This window comes from Bombus impatiens, unplaced genomic scaffold (genome assembly GCF_000188095.3).
Source record: "Bombus impatiens unplaced genomic scaffold, BIMP_2.2 scf_1334, whole genome shotgun sequence".
Taxonomy (NCBI): Eukaryota; Metazoa; Arthropoda; class Insecta; order Hymenoptera; family Apidae; genus Bombus; species Bombus impatiens.
Window position 1 is genome coordinate 134160 of NT_177753.1, and position 21115 is coordinate 155274.

At 33.6% G+C, this 21115-nt stretch overlaps 3 protein-coding genes across 17 annotated transcripts; 2 read left to right on the plus strand and 1 right to left on the minus strand.

Annotated features, from left to right (window-relative positions):
* The first annotated feature begins 1197 nt into the window (after window positions 1-1197).
* Window positions 1198-12807, plus strand: LOC100740721 (chromodomain-helicase-DNA-binding protein Mi-2 homolog). Of its 13 annotated transcripts, none has more exons than XM_012392263.3 (24): window positions 1198-1434; window positions 3647-3738; window positions 3811-3933; window positions 4010-4303; window positions 4393-4941; window positions 5036-5198; window positions 5296-5481; window positions 5553-5742; window positions 5817-6190; window positions 6272-6441; window positions 6510-6735; window positions 6833-7296; window positions 7363-7816; window positions 7884-8201; window positions 8278-8586; window positions 8667-8935; window positions 9011-9102; window positions 9160-9364; window positions 9439-9711; window positions 9784-10062; window positions 10153-10400; window positions 10470-10755; window positions 10830-11139; window positions 11224-12807. In XM_012392263.3, the coding sequence occupies exons 1-24, from the start codon at window positions 1398-1400 to the stop codon at window positions 11226-11228; spliced, it is 5916 nt and encodes a 1971-aa protein (XP_012247686.1). In that variant the 5' UTR covers window positions 1198-1397; the 3' UTR covers window positions 11229-12807. The 13 variants fall into 13 exon arrangements, with proteins under 13 accessions (XP_012247686.1, XP_012247683.1, XP_024227199.1 ...); XM_024371431.1 differs by having other exon boundaries at window positions 1200-1315; window positions 1379-1434; window positions 5817-6199; window positions 9178-9364; window positions 9784-10400; XM_012392262.3 differs by lacking the exon at window positions 1198-1434 and adding an exon at window positions 2963-3190 and having other exon boundaries at window positions 5817-6199.
* Window positions 12808-12959: 152 nt separating this feature from the next.
* LOC100741081 (prefoldin subunit 1) lies at window positions 12960-13863 on the minus strand. The gene is made up of 2 exons (XM_003493823.4): window positions 13726-13863; window positions 12960-13527 (listed from the first exon to the last, which is right to left on the minus strand). The coding sequence occupies exon 2, from the start codon at window positions 13521-13523 to the stop codon at window positions 13143-13145; it is 381 nt and encodes a 126-aa protein (XP_003493871.1). The 5' UTR covers window positions 13524-13527; window positions 13726-13863; the 3' UTR covers window positions 12960-13142.
* A 1497-nt stretch (window positions 13864-15360) lies between these two features.
* On the plus strand, window positions 15361-20420 carry LOC100740842 (nardilysin). 3 transcript variants are annotated; one of them, XM_003493821.4, is made up of 14 exons: window positions 15361-15772; window positions 15851-15939; window positions 16073-16248; window positions 16349-16462; window positions 16529-16724; window positions 16801-17006; window positions 17081-17251; window positions 17515-17858; window positions 17928-18428; window positions 18492-18642; window positions 18926-19059; window positions 19133-19511; window positions 19590-20103; window positions 20175-20420. In XM_003493821.4, the coding sequence occupies exons 1-14, from the start codon at window positions 15447-15449 to the stop codon at window positions 20342-20344; spliced, it is 3471 nt and encodes a 1156-aa protein (XP_003493869.1). In that variant the 5' UTR covers window positions 15361-15446; the 3' UTR covers window positions 20345-20420. The 3 variants fall into 3 exon arrangements, with proteins under 3 accessions (XP_003493869.1, XP_024227235.1, XP_024227234.1); XM_024371467.2 differs by lacking the exon at window positions 15361-15772 and having other exon boundaries at window positions 16050-16248; window positions 16321-16462; XM_024371466.2 differs by lacking the exon at window positions 15361-15772 and having other exon boundaries at window positions 16050-16248.
* Window positions 20421-21115: the final 695 nt, after the last annotated feature.

Below are 21115 nucleotides of genomic sequence, written 5' to 3' on the forward strand. Positions count from 1 at the left end.
AATTGCCTGCTTGAATACTTTTGTGATCTCTGCAAAATATATATTTGTATTGAATATCTTGTAACTTCTGTATACATTTCTAGAATCATTTAGTTATACCCATATAATTATCATTATAGTATTAATGAAATTTTTAAATGTGCACATAAAAAGTATACTAATACTTTTGCGAGCTACTATATGTATTTTTCAAATTAAAAATGAATATCAGATTCAGGTAAAAAAAATACACATTGATTGCGTTCAGTTATCTTGTCTCCATCAAAAAGGTCGATACACGAGCATACATATACATGTATATATATACATATATAATAGTACGCGCATGTAACTGTTCGGCCATTAATCATACCGCAAATCCGTATACGCATACTATTACAGTTTGCAACTGTACAATTTACATTGGACTGAAATGGTGGAATTCCAGAGAACTAATCATCAAAAATTTACGGTATATTAATTTTCTTAATAGCGGGCATATATCATGCGATATGTATATACATATGTATAGATTACAGATTTTTATCCATCTGTGGGAAATATAATATGCATAAATATATAAAATGTTGAAAGTAGAGTGTTTATTATAGTATTTAGTAGATGAGATAAATTTCTATTTAGGTTCTATTTCCTTAGTTATGTTCATAAAGATATAAAAATTCATAAAAATTCGTAGTCTACATATGTATGTATACATATATACTTTATAAAAAGGATGTATCTTATAATGAAAGTAGATATATTCCGAATCGATGAAATTTTTAAGCGTCGGCAATAAAAACAACTAAAAACGTAACGAATGAAAAAAATGAGAAAAATAAGTAAGAGTGGGGGTCAGTATAGCGACTAGTACACAGAAATGCATTGCTATTAAAAAAGATCTCTTTTTCTAAAAATTAAAAAGCATATATTCTGCGGAATCAGAAGGGGGTAGAGAGTGGATGAAGGATAGAGGAGGGAAGGAGGGGTAAAAAGAAATAAATGCAACACGGTAGACTCGGGCAGACCATTGGTATACATTCAGCTATAGCGCGTTATATGTAACGGTGGGCGAACGGAGGAGACGAGGAAAAAGAAAGAGAGGGGAAGAAACGAACTCTCTGTGAAGGGTGGGAGGGGAAAGCGAGGGGGAGAAAGATCGCGACGCGATAGTGGGGCGGGGGGGAAGAATGAGGAGAACTGACGAATCGCGTGAAAGAAGAAGCGTAGAGCAGTAGGTGCACATCGGTGCACGTACGAGTGTGACGGCACGCCGAAACTGAAACGCCGAGAGCCACGAACGTTTAATGTCGCATTTCCGTGCTGTTTTTCTACGGTGAGCATCTTAGTCAGTGAGTGACTATTAATAATAATCTCGGGTGTTTTCTCGAACGTGTAGTTTGTCGAGGTACTAAAGAATGGCATCCGATGAGGAGGTGGACGAGAGCTACGCGGGTAAGTGCGACGAGGGCACACTTGATCACGAATACTACCGGAAAGTTGTATCCTCGAGAGCACGCAGGACGCGCGCTTTTCGTACGATGGCTGCCATGTCAATTGATCCTTCTATGGTTTTTCACGCGCTGTCGCGTGTTGCGCGTTTCGACGTGATTTCTCCTGTGTTTTTGTCTAACTCGATGGCAGGTTAAATTGTCCATAGAAAACAATTAACCTTTCAATTCGACAGATCTTACTTTGTTTTGTAAAGGAACAACTAACCTTCGAATTGTCAATAATCCCACGAACGTGTCACGATATTCTGTTTAACGGTTTAATGTATCATACATATTCGTGTTGTATTTAACCAGCACACAAATGTAACGAAATAATCATCTGAGTATAGGTTATTGTTTACATTCGATAGTTAGAGAGAAATCACATGGTTCTCTGACTTTTACTTATTTTAGATATTATTACAGTTACAGGTACATTAGTACCAAATTGTTGCCACGATTTCAACAAATTTTCTACAGTAATTACATTTTAAATCATACTATGATTCGACAACCAATTCCGAGAGCTAAACGATTTCTAACCCTTGAGTGAGATTTTTGCTTAAATCAATCAAATTAAAAACTTGTCAAATATTGAATGTTGCACGGTGTTTTCGCAATATTTCGTGACCCTTACATAATTAACGCTTCATTATTTGATTTTTCATTGTACAATTAATCCTATGTACGCATTTGAATTTGCTCTAACCGTTGTTTTTTCAATGCGAAAAAGTCAAAAGGGTCACGCTGTTTTCTCATGCAAAGTTCTAGTACAATCTTAATCTATTTCAACTGCGGAGTAATAAGATAATTTCATTCATCGTGTGTTTTTCAACAATCTCGAGGATTCTTGCTTAAAATTCAATTTTTTTACAGAAAAAGTAAAAAACAATGTAAAGTGATAATTCTAATTTCCAGCGGAATCTTTGAGTAATTTCGTAATGCTAGCTTCGGTTTTCCGACCATCTGGTACGGTTGTGTGCGTATTCATTATACACACGCACACAAGTAATCGTAATATATAAGCGACCGGTGCGAGCTTCTCGAGGATATCGTCTTCCGGGACTTACTAAAAATTGCAGCGGTATATCGTGATTACAGGTTCGTTCATGGATTTTTCAGAATAATCAGTGAACGAACGAGATCAGAATCCGCGGCAATATTATGAATATAAAATATAGGCTTCTCTCTCTCTTTCTCTCTCTCTCTCTCTCTCCAATGTGGTGAGCCCTTTCGAAGAAAATGGCGGACGCATACTCTCTTACAAAGCATTCATCGAACGTGGATTAGTCGAAAATAATTTATACATTTCGACTGTCCAATCTTAATAGCTTGTTCAATTTTCAAACGAGACTTATGTATGCGCGCAAACTCGCTTTTGTACAGAGAGTTTGTATTTATGCTGGTTTTATCGTTTTGATCGCTTCGGAGGAATAAAAAAATCGGTTTGTTATAAAACGTTACTATCGATTTGGCAATTATCAGTCCGCCGCCGTTTTGCTGGTCGAACGTCCCGTCCAATAACATTTGTTCCAATTATATGTTGCTCTCTCTTTCTTTTCCTGACTTAAGTATTTTGTATTACGATTTTTTAAGAAATATATTTTCTAAAGTGAATTGAAGTCGCGTATTACTCGGGTTTCTGGAAAAACGAATGGCAAAATATTTGTCGGTGCCATGTCGTCGCGGTACTGTGATGGAAAATAGTTCTTTCGACGGTTCGACTCAAAATATTTACGTATATTTGTATAATATATAGGATTAATTTGAATCCGTAGGATTATATGAAGTCATTCTTTTTAAAAGAATCGATAAATATATATTTATATACTATTGCAGACAAATTGTAAAGTATTGATTTACATGAAATATTAATTTTGTTGGAAAAATATATGTATACATTGACTATTCTTGAACCTACATTGTAATGAATACAGATATTGATTTTATGTAAGTCAGAGGTAGCCAGTGAAAATGTAGCTTAATATATCAATCATACATGAAAATCATTATATTAGAAATACTATAGAACATTATTTATTTCGAAAAATTATCTATTTCGTATTATAAATGACTTTATATATTTATTGATAATTGTATCTTAATGTCCTAATTGGTCCTTTTATTTTTTCTTAAAATAATTTCTTTTTTTTTTTAATATAATGAACTTTTAGGAGAGGATGACATAGATGAAACTGGAGGTCAAGTTTCAAATGTTAACCAACAAGTGGATGGTTCATCCGATGCAGAAGAATCTCAAAGACTAGTTAGTATCTTATATACACATTAAACATTGATTAAACTATGAACATTATTTGAAATATATTTTTTTATGCAGGAAGAAGATGATGATTATGAACCAGAGGAAAGAAAGAAGAAGAAAGGAAAAAAACGAAAAGCTCGTAGTGAAGATAAGAAAGGGAAGAAAAAGAAGAAAAAGAAAAAATCTGATTCTGGAGATGTAATTACTTTTATTTTATTTCCTAAAACATAATTAATTTACTGATAAAAATAACTTAAATGTTTTCTTTACGCAGGAAAGTGATTTTGGAGGAGGCGGTGAAACTGGTGATGTAGCTGGTGATGATAGTGACTACGCTGGAAATAGAAAAAGTAGAAAATCTTCCTCCAGGAAATCGTCTAGTCACAATGCACCTGCTCCTCCTAGCCAGGAACCTACAACAGGAATGCCTACAATTGAGGAAGTCTGTAATACTTTTGGGTTAACAGATGTACAAATTGAATATACTGATGCAGACTTCCAGAATTTAACTACCTATAAATTATTTCAACAACATGTCAGGCCGCTACTAGCAAAAGAGAATCCAAAAGTAAATTTTTCGTAAAAGCAATGAGCTCAAGCGATTATTTTTTCGATATTTTATTTACTTCTGATATTTTATGTTATGCTTATTTTTAGGTTCCAATGTCGAAGCTTATGATGTTAGTGGCTGCCAAATGGCGTGATTTTTCTGAGTTAAATCCTCACACACAGCCAGATGCGGATGTGTCTTCTGCAAATGTAGATGAAGATAGTAGAAATGCAAGGGCAAATCGTAGTGGTGCAGTCCAGGAAGGCGAAGATGAAGAAGACGATGACGAAGATAGTGATAGAAAACGGAAATCGCGAGGATCGAGAGCGAAGAAGGGAAAGAAAGCTTCGAAAGTACCAACACTCAAGATCAAACTTGGAAAGCGCAAACGAGGAAGCTCGGATGAAGAAGCAGAGGGTAGTGGCGTTGGTACTGACAGAGATTCAGACATGGAATTCGAGCAAATGTTGGCAGATGCGGAGGAACCTACTGGTGCGGATGGGACGAACAAAGGAAACGCTGAAGAAAGCGGGGTTGAACCACCAGCAGAACCACCTGTTCGCAGGAAGGCAAAGACCAAAATCGGAAATAAGACTAAGAAGAAGAAAAAGACAAAAACCACGTCAAAGTTTCCAGACGGAGAAGAAGGTCTTCAGGTATAATTAGATTGCTTTTGATTAATACTGGTTATATTTTCTATGTCAATGAAACTTTTGAATTTTTTTATGATATTTATATCTTTTTATGCAGACTGATCATCAGGATTATTGTGAAGTATGTCAACAAGGTGGAGAAATTATTCTATGTGATACATGTCCTAGAGCTTATCACTTGGTGTGTCTAGAGCCTGAATTAGAAGAAACTCCGGAAGGAAAATGGAGTTGTCCTCATTGTGAAGGAGAAGGTATTGCAGGTACCTTCCTTGTAACCCCAAACCTTTCATCCTCCCCAACACGCTGATGTGTATTCAACTATCAAAACGAATCGTGGATTATTAATTCTGTTTTCAGGTGCAGCTGAAGACGATGATGAGCATATGGAATTTTGTAGAATATGTAAAGATGGTGGTGAATTGCTATGCTGTGATAGCTGTACTAGCGCGTACCATACACATTGTTTGAACCCACCACTTTCAGAAATTCCTGATGGCGACTGGAAGTGTCCCAGATGTTCTTGTCCACCTATACGTGGAAAAGGTACTGTATGATTAAGACAAAGAATTATACATCACATACTCATAACTAATATTTAATCTTTTATGTGATAGTTGCAAAGATCTTAACATGGAGGTGGAAGGAATGCCCAGAAACACCCTCGGAGGAGCCGTCAACAAGTAAAGCTGCTCCTAAGCAACGTAGAATACGCGAATTCTTCGTGAAATGGGCTGATATGTCTTATTGGCATTGCGATTGGATCACAGAATTACAGCTTGACGTTTTCCATCCTCTCATGTTTAGGTATGGCACTTATTCAATAATGATATGCTTAATCCTTTTTTTATGATTGTTTAAAATTTTACTGTGATCTTTAGAAATTATTCACGAAAATATGATATGGACGAACCACCGAAGTTGGAGGAACCGTTAGACGAAAGCGATTCCCGAGTGAAACGTTTAAAAGAACAGGACGTTGCAACTAATAGGGATGAATACAATTTAGAGGAACGATTCTATCGTTACGGAGTTCGACCAGAGTGGCTTGTAGTGCATCGAGTAATTAATCATAGGCTTTCAAGAGATGGTAGAGCGACGTATCTCGTTAAATGGAGGGAATTAGGATACGATCAGGCAACTTGGGAAGATGAGCATGAAGATATTCCTGGATTAAAGCAAGCTATCGAATATTACTTGGATCTCAGAGCTGCAAACTGTTGTGATGGTAGTTCGTCTCGCAAGGGCAAGAAGGGTGAGAAGAGTCGGTTAATTTATTTTTTCTTTTTACAATCATTATTATGAGCTGCGAAATGGACACATACATTATATTCAGGTAAAGGCAAGAAATCGAAGACTCGTGAACTCATCGATGACGAAGAAAGAACGCCTAAGAGGTATACTCCTCCACCTGACAAACCTACCACAGATCTAAAGAAAAAGTATGAACGGCAGCCAGAATATCTGGATCAGACTGGAATGCAGTTACATCCTTATCAGTTAGAAGTATATATCTTGTCTTCATTACATTACTTATTCCTTAATGAGCTTTTTATAATTTCATAATTTTGTAGGGTTTGAATTGGTTAAGATATTCATGGGGCCAAGGTATAGACACTATTTTAGCGGACGAGATGGGTTTAGGAAAAACCATCCAAACTATCACCTTTCTGTATTCATTATACAAAGAAGGTCACTGCAAGGGACCGTTCCTTGTATCTGTTCCTCTATCAACTATCATTAACTGGGAACGTGAATTTGAAACCTGGGCACCTGATTTTTATTGTGTTACTTACGTTGGTACGTACGTGTATATGAACTTAATTAATGAAAATGCGTTTATTGATTTGTTTCATTGCTAATTAATATTTTATATTAATATATTTGTATATTTCAGGTGACAAGGACAGTCGTATCGTAATTCGTGAGAATGAATTGTCTTTCGAAGAGGGTGCTGTTCGTGGTGGCCGAGCATCGAAGATCCGATCGAATCAAATTAAGTTCAATGTACTTCTTACCAGTTACGAGCTGATCTCAATTGATTCTGCGTGTTTAGGATCGATAGATTGGGCTGTATTAGTAGTAGACGAAGCGCATAGACTCAAATCTAACCAGTCGAAATTTTTTAGACTATTAGCGTCCTATAATATCGCGTATAAATTATTGTTAACTGGAACTCCTCTGCAAAATAACTTGGAGGAATTGTTCCATCTTTTGAATTTCCTCTGTCGTGATAAATTCAATGACTTAGCTGCGTTCCAAAATGAATTCGCTGATATTTCAAAAGAAGAACAAGTGAAGAAGTTGCATGAACTACTCGGACCACACATGTTGAGGAGATTAAAGGCTGATGTATTAAAGGTATTTATTATATACTTTTTTTCATAAATTCAATATGTGAGTTATACTAATCATCTTTATTTATAGAATATGCCGAGTAAATCAGAATTCATCGTCCGTGTCGAATTATCGCCTATGCAAAAGAAATATTATAAATATATATTGACGAGGAACTTCGAGGCGCTGAATCCCAAGGGGGGAGGTCAACAAGTGTCGCTATTGAATATCATGATGGATCTTAAAAAGTGCTGCAACCATCCTTATTTATTTCCAGCCGCGTCTCAGGAAGCACCAACCGCACCAAACGGAAGTTACGAAACGTCTGCATTAATCAAAGCAGCAGGAAAATTGGTTTTATTGAGCAAAATGTTAAAGAAATTAAGGGATGATGGACATAGAGTCTTAATCTTTTCTCAAATGACAAAAATGTTGGACATTCTCGAAGATTATTTAGAAGGAGAGGGTTATAAGTATGAAAGAATAGACGGTAACATTACTGGTGCTCAACGACAGGAAGCCATTGACAGATTTAATGCACCTGGTGAGTAGATAGTTTTATTGTATCTTTAACGAATCATCAACGGAAAATTAATCAATTTTTTTACCAGGCGCGCAACAGTTTGTTTTTCTACTTTCTACTCGGGCCGGTGGTTTGGGTATAAACTTGGCTACTGCCGACACTGTGATCATTTACGATTCCGACTGGAATCCACACAACGACATTCAGGCATTTAGTAGAGCACATAGAATTGGCCAAGCTAATAAAGTCATGATCTACAGATTTGTAACTCGCAACTCTGTCGAAGAACGAGTTACACAAGTGGCGAAGCGTAAAATGATGTTAACACATTTAGTTGTGAGACCTGGAATGGGTGGTAAAGGCGCCAATTTCAGTAAACAAGAACTTGACGACATTTTACGATTCGGTAATGTCGTTGAAATAAAGATTATAAAATAGGATTTAAAATTATGGAACTTGTCTATAATTTCAATTCGTATTAGGTACTGAGGAATTGTTCAAAGAGGAGGAAGGCAAAGAGGATGAAGCCATTCATTATGATGACAAAGCTGTGGCTGAATTGTTAGACAGAAGCAAGGAAGGTATCGAACAGAAAGAAAACTGGGCCAACGAGTATCTAAGTTCGTTTAAAGTAGCATCGTACGTAACAAAGGAAGGTGAAACGGAAGAAGAAGCAGACACTGAGATTATTAAACAGGAAGCTGAGAACACAGATCCAGCTTATTGGATCAAATTATTGAGACATCATTATGAACAACAACAAGAAGATATTGCCAGAACACTTGGAAAAGGTATATATAATTTATTTCTTTGCCTGTAAATACTTCTCTCCGTCTCTCTCTTGTCATTACAAAGTAATAATTATTTTTAGGTAAACGAATACGTAAGCAAGTGAACTATAATGATGGAGGAGTAACTGGAGACCAAAGTACAAGGGATGATCAACCATGGCAGGAGAATCTTTCTGATTACAACAGTGATTTTAGTGCTCCTAGCGATGACGATAAAGAAGACGACGACTTTGACGAAAAGGGTGATGGTGACCTGTTATCTCGCAGAAGCAGGCGAAGATTAGAGAGGAGAGACGAAAAGGATCGACCTCTTCCTCCATTGCTTGCCAGGGTTAATGGAAACATTGAAGTAGGTTTACATAATTTTTCTTATATTTAAAAATTAATGAAAGATACATACTATAATATGGTTTTTTAAATCCAGGTACTAGGCTTCAATGCCAGACAAAGGAAAGCATTCCTGAACGCGATTATGCGTTACGGTATGCCACCACAGGACGCGTTTAACTCTCAGTGGTTAGTTACTCGCTCGAAATGTATTCCGCAATCAGTAAATTTAAAGTACTGTTAAAGTATATTGTCGCATTTCAGGTTGGTACGAGACCTGAGAGGCAAGTCGGAGAAGAATTTCAAGGCCTACGTTTCCCTTTTCATGCGACATTTGTGTGAACCTGGTGCAGATAATGCCGAAACTTTTGCCGATGGTGTCCCGAGAGAAGGTCTTAGCAGACAACACGTTTTAACAAGAATTGGTGTAATGTCTTTAATAAGGAAAAAGGTAAAACACTCTTCAGTTGATTTTTTATTTTCTTCTTTTCCTTTCTTCTAATAATGTTTTGTTTTATGTAATAGGTGCAAGAATTCGAACACATAAACGGATATTACTCGATGCCAGAAATGATTCGCAAACCGGTAGAACCTGTGAAAATAGAAGGTGGTGGAGAAGGAGCAACTGGAACTAGCAGTACCAGTGCAACACCAGCTACTTCTAATGCACCTAGCCCGAGTCCTGCTGCAACTCCAACGCCAACTGCTATTCCTGGAAGTGCGAATACTGACTCCAACAAGTCAAATTCAGACGCGTCTGAAGTAAAAGAATGTAAAGAAGTACCCAAGGACAAAGAAGTTAGTATAGTCGATCGTAAAAACTTAAATAATTCCAAATGAATTTGTAGTAAAGGAAGAATTATTTTACAGAGTGTTGATGCGAAGGATGTGGAAGAATCAAAAGAATCTAAAGAAGAGGAAGAGAATAATACGGAAAAAGATAAAGACAAGGAGGACATCAAGAAAGAAGAGAAGGATACAGAGGGAGAAACACAGGATAAAGAGAAGGATAAAGTAGATACTACAGACGAAAAATTAGTGACGAAACACGACGAAAAAGTAGACAACTCTGAGAGCAAAACAAAACAAGATTCCGAGGAAGATGTAGTTATCGTTAAAGACGATGAAGAAGAAACAGAAAAGCGAGAGGTACTTGCTAGTTCGATGTTAAATCAGTGTAATTTATTTGAAACAATTAATAAGATTTCTAATATTACATTGAGAATATTAATATTACAGGAGAAAGATAATAAAGATAAGGACATAAAGGACTGTGATTCAGAAACGATAAAGCCCAAGCGCAAGTTCATGTTCAATATAGCTGATGGTGGTTTCACTGAATTACACACATTATGGTTAAATGAAGAGAAAGCTGCAGTACCTGGCCGTGAATACGAAATCTGGCATAGAAGACATGACTATTGGTTACTGGCCGGCATTGTTACACATGGCTATGGTCGTTGGCAGGATATCCAAAATGATATTAGGTAACAAATAAACAATAATAGGAAAATATATGCTTACTATAAACGTGTTATTTTAATATTATTTTGCAGGTTTGCAATAATAAATGAACCATTTAAGATGGACGTGGGCAAGGGTAACTTTTTAGAAATAAAAAACAAATTCCTAGCTCGACGTTTCAAACTGTTGGAACAGGCATTAGTGATAGAAGAACAATTGAGAAGAGCCGCGTACCTGAACTTAACGCAGGATCCTAATCATCCTGCGATGAGCCTGAATGCAAGATTTGCCGAAGTCGAGTGCCTTGCAGAATCACATCAACATCTTAGTAAAGAAAGCCTTGCCGGAAATAAACCAGCAAATGCTGTGTTGCATAAAGTAAATATATTTCTATGGATAGAAAATAATCGTCTTCTTTCAGTAATTCCTCTTTATACATTGTTTCATTGCAGGTACTAAATCAATTGGAAGAACTGTTGTCTGACATGAAATCTGACGTGAGTCGTTTGCCAGCAACATTAGCTCGCATTCCACCTGTTGCTCAAAGACTTCAAATGTCAGAGAGGTCGATATTGAGTCGATTGGCAGCAACCGCACCAGGTGGTAGTAGTTCTCAATCGGGCCAAGCAGCGCTGTTAGCACAACAGTTCCCGGCCGGTTTCTCCGGTGGACAACTGCCGGCTACATTCGCTGGTGCGGCTAATTTCGGAAATTTTAGACCACAATACTCAGTACCAGGTCAACCACCACAGGGATTCACAGGTTCGCAATAACTTTCAGATTGCTAAAATGTAAATATCGGATTTCTAGATATAATGATTGTTACAAAAATAATTTATATTGCAGCTTGAATAGTAAATGGTTGATAAACAGTGGCTCAATCGAAAACTTGTAATAGCGCAGGTCAACACTACCTCTCGACGAGGTCCATGCGCGCTGTATTATTTTTCGTAAATTACGATTTCTAGCTGAATTTTATTAGAAGAGGAGATGCTCTACGATTTGACGAAGTAACGAAGACAGACACACACACGCATACACATAGACGTAATACGTTACATCTAAATTACATTATTGCTGTATTTATTATGTGTACATTCGGCGTTTAGCATCAAGATTATCATGTTTTTGTATTTATACATATACGGTCCTTGTAGAAAGCGGCATAAATTATTTTCTTAAGCTAATTAAGAGCATGATTTATATTTCTTCATCGACCGGCGTGTGTATCGTATCGTAACGATAAGTACGTTTTACTTAATAGAAACAAAAATAACAACTTATTTAAGAAACCAATATAGATTTACATAAATTTATGCAGTTTAAACATAAGGTACGCTAATTAATTCGAGCGATTAATCGTTCGGCGTAATTTATTCGCAATTTCTTTTTGCATCAATATTTTCCTAATGGATGCCGGAAAGACTTAATTAGTTGGAAGCCTATCCCCGCCCCATATGTGTATTTGTGAATTCAGGGATTTCAGTTAGGATTGCATACTGAATACACAGAGTATCGTCATATAAGAGTACCATAAATACGACGAACAATGGCAATCACCTTAGTTAAGACTGACATTCACGTGATGTATTCAGGAGATTTCATTTCTTACACGATTTTACATGCTATTGTAATGCATGGGTTTTTCATACTGAATAAGCAAGATTCTTTACACGTGCATGCTTTAATCGTCAATCTTTCAGTTTAAATTTTTTAAAGAAGCAGATATATCGTATTGTGTAAGTACCACGTTGCAGAGAACAGAGACACAAAGTCTGTTTGATACTTAAATATTATAATATACACGGTGATACAACTCTACGTAATAAATACGTAATTCGACTCTGTAGGAATCGACAGTTTTATTAAAACGTCACGCCGGTGACTATAAAAATATGACTTAGATTTGAATTTGATAATACCGTGATTGTTTGATAAATATACTTTGTACATACTTGTCGAGTTACATTTTACTGCACTACATATACTAAAATACATATACACGTACATATTAATAGCACTTGCGTATAAGGTCAGAAAGCACGTCACATCCCATGCATTATATTAGTAAAAAAAAAAAAGGAAGAATAAGGAACGACTATAAATATAATTATGAAACACAAATACATTAAAAAGTCTTGAGTAAACATACTGTTCAATTTTTACTATCCCAAGTTTGAGATATATTAAAGCATTTTAATTTCTGAGTAATTGATCTGCCAAATTACTGCGTTGGCATATAAGATTTTAAGGGTAATTTAGGATTTAGCTAAGAAATTCTGAACGAGACTATGAAGATGAATGAAAGGAAAACGAGCGAGAGGAATGAACGAGTATAAAGTGAATTAAAGATATAAGCCGAATCACGGAATATCGTTTGTTGTATGTATTAATTCTGCTGGAATAAATTAATAATTAGAAACCACATTAGTACTTGATGTATCTTTTTGTAGGTTCTTAAATTTTTAAACATATTAAAAGTTATAATAAAAAGTTTTATTAATTAGCATATAGACAATAAATAAAGGTTACAAAACGCTGTAAAGTTCATAAATATAATAGAACAATTAATCATAATTACATATTTCAAATTGTATAATTGTTTTGTTCATAATTTATATACGTTGAAAATGAAACATAATTTTATGCATAAGTTCAAAAATGCAATGATATAGTGAACAATAGTAATAAAAAACTAACATATGAAGCTTTTCTAACGCAAATAATACGACAATAATTTTGGTAAAAAGGTACAAAGCATATTTTTAACCAGACGTGTCTTTATTCTGTCTTTGTTGGATCATTTCCCTAATGTTGTTTTCACATTCTTTTAAGTTCTGTTGTAAATACGTTTTATTATTTTCTAAAGTCTTCACTTTTTCATCAGCATTTTTCATTCGTTTCTTGAGACCGGCCTTTATGCTATCTATGTCATCCAAAAGGAACATCCTGCCGACTGATTCGTACGTCTTTGTGTTCTCAGGATAAGAGGTTATCTCTTTCATTGTCAGCTCGGCAAATTGTTTAGATCGTTTCAATTTGTCAATTTGCAAATCTGCTAATTTCAATTTTTGCGTGGTATCAATCATTTTCTCATGCAATTGCGAGAACGCTTTCCTTAACTCTTCATCCGGTTCCCTTGCCATTTCTCTGCAATAATTTCGGTATTTATAGGTTAAAAAATGGAGTTGAGTTACAGTTACTAGATAAATTATTTCAGATGATAATTTATTGTCAAGCAAACTAAGATATTTAATAGTTCAATCGAATATAATTAATTTTTCGTTTTTTAGCATTATTTATTTATATTTTCGAGCAAGTTAAAATACATGATAGAAGACAAAATACCTTGTCGGTTCCACCTAGCGAGTTGATAAAAAACCTTCAAAAATCGTATTGGATTTAATATGCATACATAGTATACACACATACATATTTGGATCTGTTTTCAGTCGTAATACCATATAAATATATTAAAAATTGTATTTTTATTTCCTATAAATTATCGTTTACTTTACATTCTTAAATCTTTAACAAAAGAGAAATAGTTGTTTGAAATATAAAAGGTTATTTAATACACATTATATAAAAAAATAAATAAAATATCTAAAGTATAATGTTTCCTGTAATACTTGGTAGATAAAATAATGTTCTATAAAGATTTTATCTTTTTAATTATGTACTCAAAAATATGAATGTGAATGAAAATCAACAATCTAATTATGATTATTTAATTTATTTCTACATCTAATAATTTATGTTGTAACAAAATTGATGTTGATATGATTAATAATATTTCAGTTAAAAGCTACTTTCAATAAAATAAATTTTGTAGAATATCTTGCAGTTATAGTAAGTTTTATAGTATGATTATGTTTTTTCAATAGCTATAAAAATACTTTTTTTTGAAGATATTCTTTTTATCAAAGAAAAGATTACAGGGATATTTCAACATATATAGTTACATAGCTATATAGCATTTTTACAGAAATGCTTTTATAGTACTATATTCTTCTGTTAGTATATTATATATGTACAGTATGTATTTAAGTTTATGAGATTATATCTACTAAAATTCATAAAATAAAACGATTCTTCTTATATGAAAATAATGACCAAGAACTTTATAGGTCATGGTATAGCACAGAGTTTTATCGTTCGCTTTCGAATTACCAATAGGCGGTTGCTTTCGGACAACTCCGTATAGCGCCGCCAATATTCGGCGGTGTTGGAATGATTCTGATTGGTTCATAACCTCTTTACGCGAGGTCGGTATAAAAAGCTCACGAATTTGAAAAAATCCATTCATACTATTACTTTTTCTACATATGTTAACATTGATTCCTTACTACATATAGTCGTTAATTACTTATTACTCCATGACACACTGTTATAGTGGTTAAAACTACTAGGCATAACTAACAATCAGCTGATGCATTGAAAAAATTAAAGAAAAGAAAAAATGTTGTCACTATTAGGCTAAATCTATTGTGCGCATATTTTTTATCTATATACATATGTACATTGTCTAACTTGAAGTGAAAAATAAAAAGTTCCTTTTCTTTATTCTTTTTATTTATTAAATAAAACAATTGATTTAATAAAGTGCCTATAGTTGAATTTTCTAAGTTGTTTTTGAATTTAAATAAGTGTATCTTCGATACAAAATGTTGCCAATAAGACTGTGACTTGACGTTTTTTAGATTAACATTTGCAATTCATTCTAGATTATTGTAAAATCATTTTGGATTGTAGAAAGTGTAAATTGAATTTTAGATAGTTCTATATTTCAGCGGTTACTTTTAGTTTTAAATCGTAGATCAAGTTATTCCTGTAAAGGGTATTGCAAAAAAGGAAATATAAATTACTAATGCGTACTTTATATAGGAAACGAAAGATTTAACAAAAAAGATGATTGTAAATATTATATTTACATAACATTATAAATAAGAATATAATAAGAAAAGACTATACATATTTTAAGAAATTTGATATGATGGAGTATAATAGAAACAGATGAAGGTGGAATTAGATAACTAGATAACTGGAAACAGATTGCTCAATCACGTATGGTGATACGGTTTTGGAGACACCTTTTCACAAAGGTTCTCCAATGTAAAGTTAATATACAACCTGACACAACGATAATGCCAACAAGGTCAATACAAAGTCCTCCTGAAAAAAAACTGAAACCGAATCAAGGCTCGATTAATTCGATACAAAACTCCAATATCCCTACCGAACATAACCTCAATACGGACATAATGGTCATTGGCAAAATGCAAACAGAAAATCAAACACAGGAAATCTCCATTTGCGTTTCAAAACAACCACGAGAGAAAGTTACATATTTAGAAACGCCTGTTAAGTCGGAGAACGACAAGAAAGAGTACAGGTAAAAAACAAAAAATAGTAGTAAAAATAGATGGTACATTCTGTTGAATATTTGTTTTACTTTTCTTGAATGTTATAGAGTGATCAAATTGGAAAATGGCTTGACTGCTTTGCTAATTGCTGACCTACACTCCTTTTGTACCCAAGATGATGAGTGCACTGATAAAGGTAAAGAAAACAAATATATGTGTATTCAAAAGAAAACTTTATTTATGTTAGCACTTTCCTTTCACTAATTTGTTTTTATGTTATTATTTCAATTCACTAATTTATAAAAGTATAAATATTTGGAACTTATCAGAGGATGCAATAAATATTGAAAATGAAAAAGGAGATGAAGATGAAGAGACTGAAAGTGAAGAGGATGAAGAAGAAGAAAGTACAGAAGAGAGTGATACAGAGGATAATCCATCAGATGATGACAAAGATGCTGATTCATGTGCTTGCCCCAAACCAGTAAAAGCAGAAGAAAAAATGGTATCTTTTATTACGATACACCATATGATGCTTAATCAATTTAAAAAAAATATGAATTATTAATATTCTTAGTGTGCTGCTACGCATATTTCTTACACAGGCAGCATGTGGATTAACTGTGGGTGTAGGAAGCTTCAGTGATCCACCAGAAATTCCAGGTCTGGCACATTTTTTGGAGCATATGATTTTTATGGGATCAGAGAAATATACTGAGGTACCCATTTCGAAAAAGAATCTTATATCTCCTGAAGTTTTATTTAATTTCCATGTATATTAACAGGAAAACGATTTTGATATGTTTATTAAAAAAAGAGGTGGATCAGACAATGCCTCCACTGATTGTGAATCAACAACATTCTATTTTGAAATACAAGAAAAGCATCTTTTAGCTGCCCTTGATCGTTTTGCTCAATTTTTTATTAAACCTTTAATGAGGAAGGACGCTATAACGAGAGAACGTGAATCCATAGAAAGCGGTATATTTTGAAAATGCAAAACATAATGAAATTTAATTAATTTAGTTAGTATAATAAGATTAAATAAACCATATAGAGTTTCAGATGGCCTTACCCTCTGACTATTGTAGAAAAGAACAATTATTTAGTAGCTTTGCGCAGCCAAATCATCCAGCTACAAAGTTTTGTTGGGGTAATTTAATTACATTACGAGATAATGTAACTGATGAAAAACTTTATGAGGAATTGCATAAGTTCAGGGAGCGTCACTACAGTGCTCACAGAATGAAACTTGCCATACAAGTTAGTCTTTTATTTTACTAAATCGGAATTCGCTCTCAGAAGAAATAATATTAACTTACAAAATTGATTTGCAGGCCAGACTTCCACTGGATGTGCTAGAAGACTATGTAATACAATGCTTTGCAAATGTACCAAGTAATGGCTTATCACCTGACGACTTTACTCCCTTTAAGGGCACAGATTCGTTTAATACACCAAGTTTTAGAAGAATTTATAAAATCAAACCTATAAAAGATGTTTGTCAAGTATGTCTTCATAATTTTAGAAGTGATAACTAGACTGTGGATTTTTATGCGTTTATAGAAAATTTGAACGTGTAAAAATATACACAATGCATATAATATGCAAAAACATATGAAATGTCCAAAATAGTATTTGTGATTAATAATATTTAGTAGATAAAGCAAGCTATTTAAATTCCTTTTTATTTAGTTACATTCATAAAAATACAAAAATGCATAAAAATTCGCAGTCTAGTAATGGCGATTACATTTTATTTTGTTCGTAGGTAGAGTTGACATGGTGCATGCCTCCTCTTCATGATATGTATAAAAGCAAGCCGCATCAGTATATTTCCTGGATCATGGGATACGAAGGAAAAGGTTCTTTGATTAGTTACTTAAGGGAAAAGATGTGGTGTCTTGGGATTTTCAGTGGAAATGCAGAAAGGGGCTTCGAACACAATTCGATGTACGGGTTGTTTAGTTTGTCTTTGATGTTGACGGAGCAAGGACATAAACACCTACCGGAAGTATTAAACGCCACATTCTCATTTATTAATTTAATGCGAAAAGAAGGCCCGCAAAAACGAATTTATGATGAGATCCACCAAATTAAGGAAATGAATTTTAGGTGCATTAAAGTGATCAATGATTGTTAATATAATAATTAGAATGACTAATAGATAAGGTTTCCTTATAGATTTACAGATGAGTTTCCACCAGCAGAATATGTGGAAGATTTGTGCGAAAACATGCATTATTATCCTCCTCGTGATTATATTACTGGCAGCGAATTGTATTTTGAATATAATGCAGAAGCTATACAAACCTGTTTAAATTATTTAACACCTAATGATGTGAATATTATAATACTTGATAAAAAATTCAATGATGAAGAATTCGATAAAGTGGAACCTTGGTTCAAAACTAAATATACAAATATGGAGATTCCTCAAGAATGGATAGAGTGCTGGAAGACTATGAAGCCTTTGCCTGAATTTCATTTACCATTACCCAATATGTATATCACGGATGATTTCAGTTTAATCTCGATACCACCTGGTGTACCCAAGTACCCCACAAAAATCTATTCAGATGAGATAATAGAAGTTTGGTACCGACCTGATCCAAAGTTCGGCTTGCCTGAATGTTATATGTATTTTTGTATCATATCACCAATGGCTGTTTGTTCACTGAAAGGGTAAATATTTGGAATCTTTATGAAAGAAGCATGATCTTTTTACAGAAATAATTAAAATTTTAGCATAGTCATAATGGATCTATTTGTTGCTATATTGAAGCAACTGTTAGTGGAAACATTGTATCCAGCCACGATTGCTGAATTAAACCATGCTATTTACACGAACGAAAAGGGTATTATGCTTAAAATGAATGGATTCAATCAGAAGTTACCAGTAAGGATACTTATAATTAGACTGTGGATTTGTATACAAATTCATATTTTTATGAATACAATTAAAAAAGTAGGACCTAGGTAGAAATTTGATTTACCTATTAAATATTATAAAGAATACTACACTTTGGATATTTTATCTGTTCTTTAATATTATGTGAATTCTATGCATTTTTGTATCTTTAAATTTACTGATAATTGCGTAAAATTTTACAGTCTACTTATAATAATTTTTTCCGGATAGTTACTATTCTGATTTAGTACTTTTTTATTTTTATTTGTAGCTTTTGTTAATGACTATTGCGAAGTGTATAGCTGATATTCCGACATTAATAACTAAAGAGTTTTTCGAAGTAATGAAGGAAGAACAAACTAAGGAATATTATAATAACTTAGTAAAACCCAAAAGCTTAGTTCGGTAGGTAATGATTCTCACAAAACTACAAACAATAAATTTAAGATGTTCTACATTTTTTTCATAATTGTTTCAGAGATGTAAGATTATCAATTCTAATGCTCGTCTATTGGACGGCCGCGGACAAGCACGCTGCCATTCAGAATGTGGAATTTTCTGAATTTCAAAATTTTGTTCAACACTTTACTGATCACATTTATATTCAATCTTTGGTACAAGGAAACATGACAAAAGAAGATGTAATAAAAAACATTCAAGAATGTGTAAAGGCACTGAAGTGTGGATCATTGTTGCCTAATACTATGCCACATGTGAGGGTGGCGCAAATACCAATTGGTTCACATTATTGTAAAGTAAGGAACTTCAATAGCATCGATATAAATTCTGTTGTAATGAATTACTATCAATCCGATGTCTCATCTATTAGATTGTTAGTTATTATCGAACTATTAATTGTAAGTACAAGTTTAAATTATATTACTTTAAATTTATTGTACAATGAGTAATAAATATTTCTATTAATTTTAACTTAGACGATTATGGAGGAGCCTGTTTTTAATCAACTTAGAACACTGGAGCAACTTGGTTACAATGTCTTCTGTCTATTAAGGGATACCTTTGGTATCCTCGGTTATACTGTCACAGTGTACACTCAGGCAGACAAATACAGCACCGAATACGTGGATAATAGGATAGAAGCATTTTTGACGATGTTTAATAATATTTTGAAAGAGATGTCGGAAAAGGAGTTAGACGGCGTTAAGGAAACAGTGATAAAATTAAAACGGTGTGCGGATATACATTTGAAAGAAGAGGTTGATAGGAACTGGTCAGAAATTGAAAGTGGCGATTACATGTTTGATAGAATAGAAAAGGAATTGAGTGTGATCGAATATATCAAGATTGACGAATTGAGGGAATGGATGAAGTCTCACACATTTAATGGCAGCAATTTCAGAAAATTAAGCGTGCATGTAGTGGGAACTGCTAAATCATCTGATACAGAGAATAACAAAGGTGTTGAAACATCAGCAAATGCAGTCAATTGTAAGTGCACTGATTTTGTATTGTACTATATATTATACTATTAAATGAAAACGTTATCGATTTTTTTGCAGCCGATTCGGCTAAAAGAGACACAAAAGTAGAGAAATATGGGAAGGTAAAGTATTCATTGAATTATGTTCCTATCACAGAAGAGACTGACAAATCTTTGGTGCACATCACTGATATTGAGAAGTACAAAAACCAGCTGTACATATATCCTGTAAATCATACCACTTTATGATACTAAATAAAACTAATAAAATTTATAGTCATATTTGAAAAAATTTTGAAATCGGAATAAATATGCAACAAATAATGACGATCCGTTGTTAATCATTCATTCCATTTCGTTTAATTAAGCTGGTACTTAAGAAACTATCAAATAATATTTTTAATAATTCTTATTACAATTTACGTTTTTATAAGATAACAAAGTATTAATTTGGGAAGTAATATAAAATTAAATTGAATAAACTGAATAACACATTGTGACGAAAAAACATGGACATAAAATGGAAGATGAACTCACAAAATTATCTTTTTCTTTTCTTTTATAGTTCTTTTAATTGTATTCAAGACATGACAACACGTTTTAATAAATCATTAAACTTCCGAAAATGTCAGCCAACCATCTCCGAGAACCTCTCATTCGAACAAGCTTTCTTTATAAAACCTCATTGAAAGTTTGTTTCCTTTATTTCGAACCGTGCAGTGTGTCCTGCAAAGCTTTCATTATTTTCCTCTTCAAATGAACAGAGAATCTCTATGAACCATTGCCGTTCTCTCTACTTTGCATGTGTGTCGTGTAATTGCATTTATACAAGAAAAAACGAAGATAAATATATATATTTTTTTTTCTTCAAAAGAAACAAACTTAAGATATCTGTCATTGGAGAAACTTCTCTGCTTGTTGGAATAAAGAAAAAAAGATCATTCTTTGTTTCCCGATATATAATCATTATCTTTTTAAGTGATTTTTTCAATTCATTTTTATTCTTTAAGAAAGAAAAAT

Excerpts from the sequence above, each read along its gene's own strand:
- LOC100740721 (XM_012392256.3), top strand. The coding sequence starts at position 3,127 with ATGGCAAAATATTTGTCGGTGCCATGTCGTCGCGGTACTGTGATGGAA. Across the intron at positions 3,739-3,810 it reads CAGAAGAATCTCAAAGACTA|GAAGAAGATGATGATTATGA; the intron begins GTTAGTATCTTA and ends TTTTTTATGCAG. Across the intron at positions 4,304-4,392 it reads TAGCAAAAGAGAATCCAAAA|GTTCCAATGTCGAAGCTTAT; the intron begins GTAAATTTTTCG and ends GCTTATTTTTAG.
- LOC100741081 (XM_003493823.4), bottom strand. The coding sequence starts at position 13,523 with ATGGCAAGGGAACCGGATGAAGAGTTAAGGAAAGCGTTCTCGCAATTG.
- LOC100740842 (XM_003493821.4), top strand. The coding sequence starts at position 15,447 with ATGGTGATACGGTTTTGGAGACACCTTTTCACAAAGGTTCTCCAATGT. Across the intron at positions 16,249-16,348 it reads TAAAAGCAGAAGAAAAAATG|GCAGCATGTGGATTAACTGT; the intron begins GTATCTTTTATT and ends TTTCTTACACAG. Across the intron at positions 16,725-16,800 it reads ACGTGAATCCATAGAAAGCG|AGTTTCAGATGGCCTTACCC; the intron begins GTATATTTTGAA and ends TAAACCATATAG.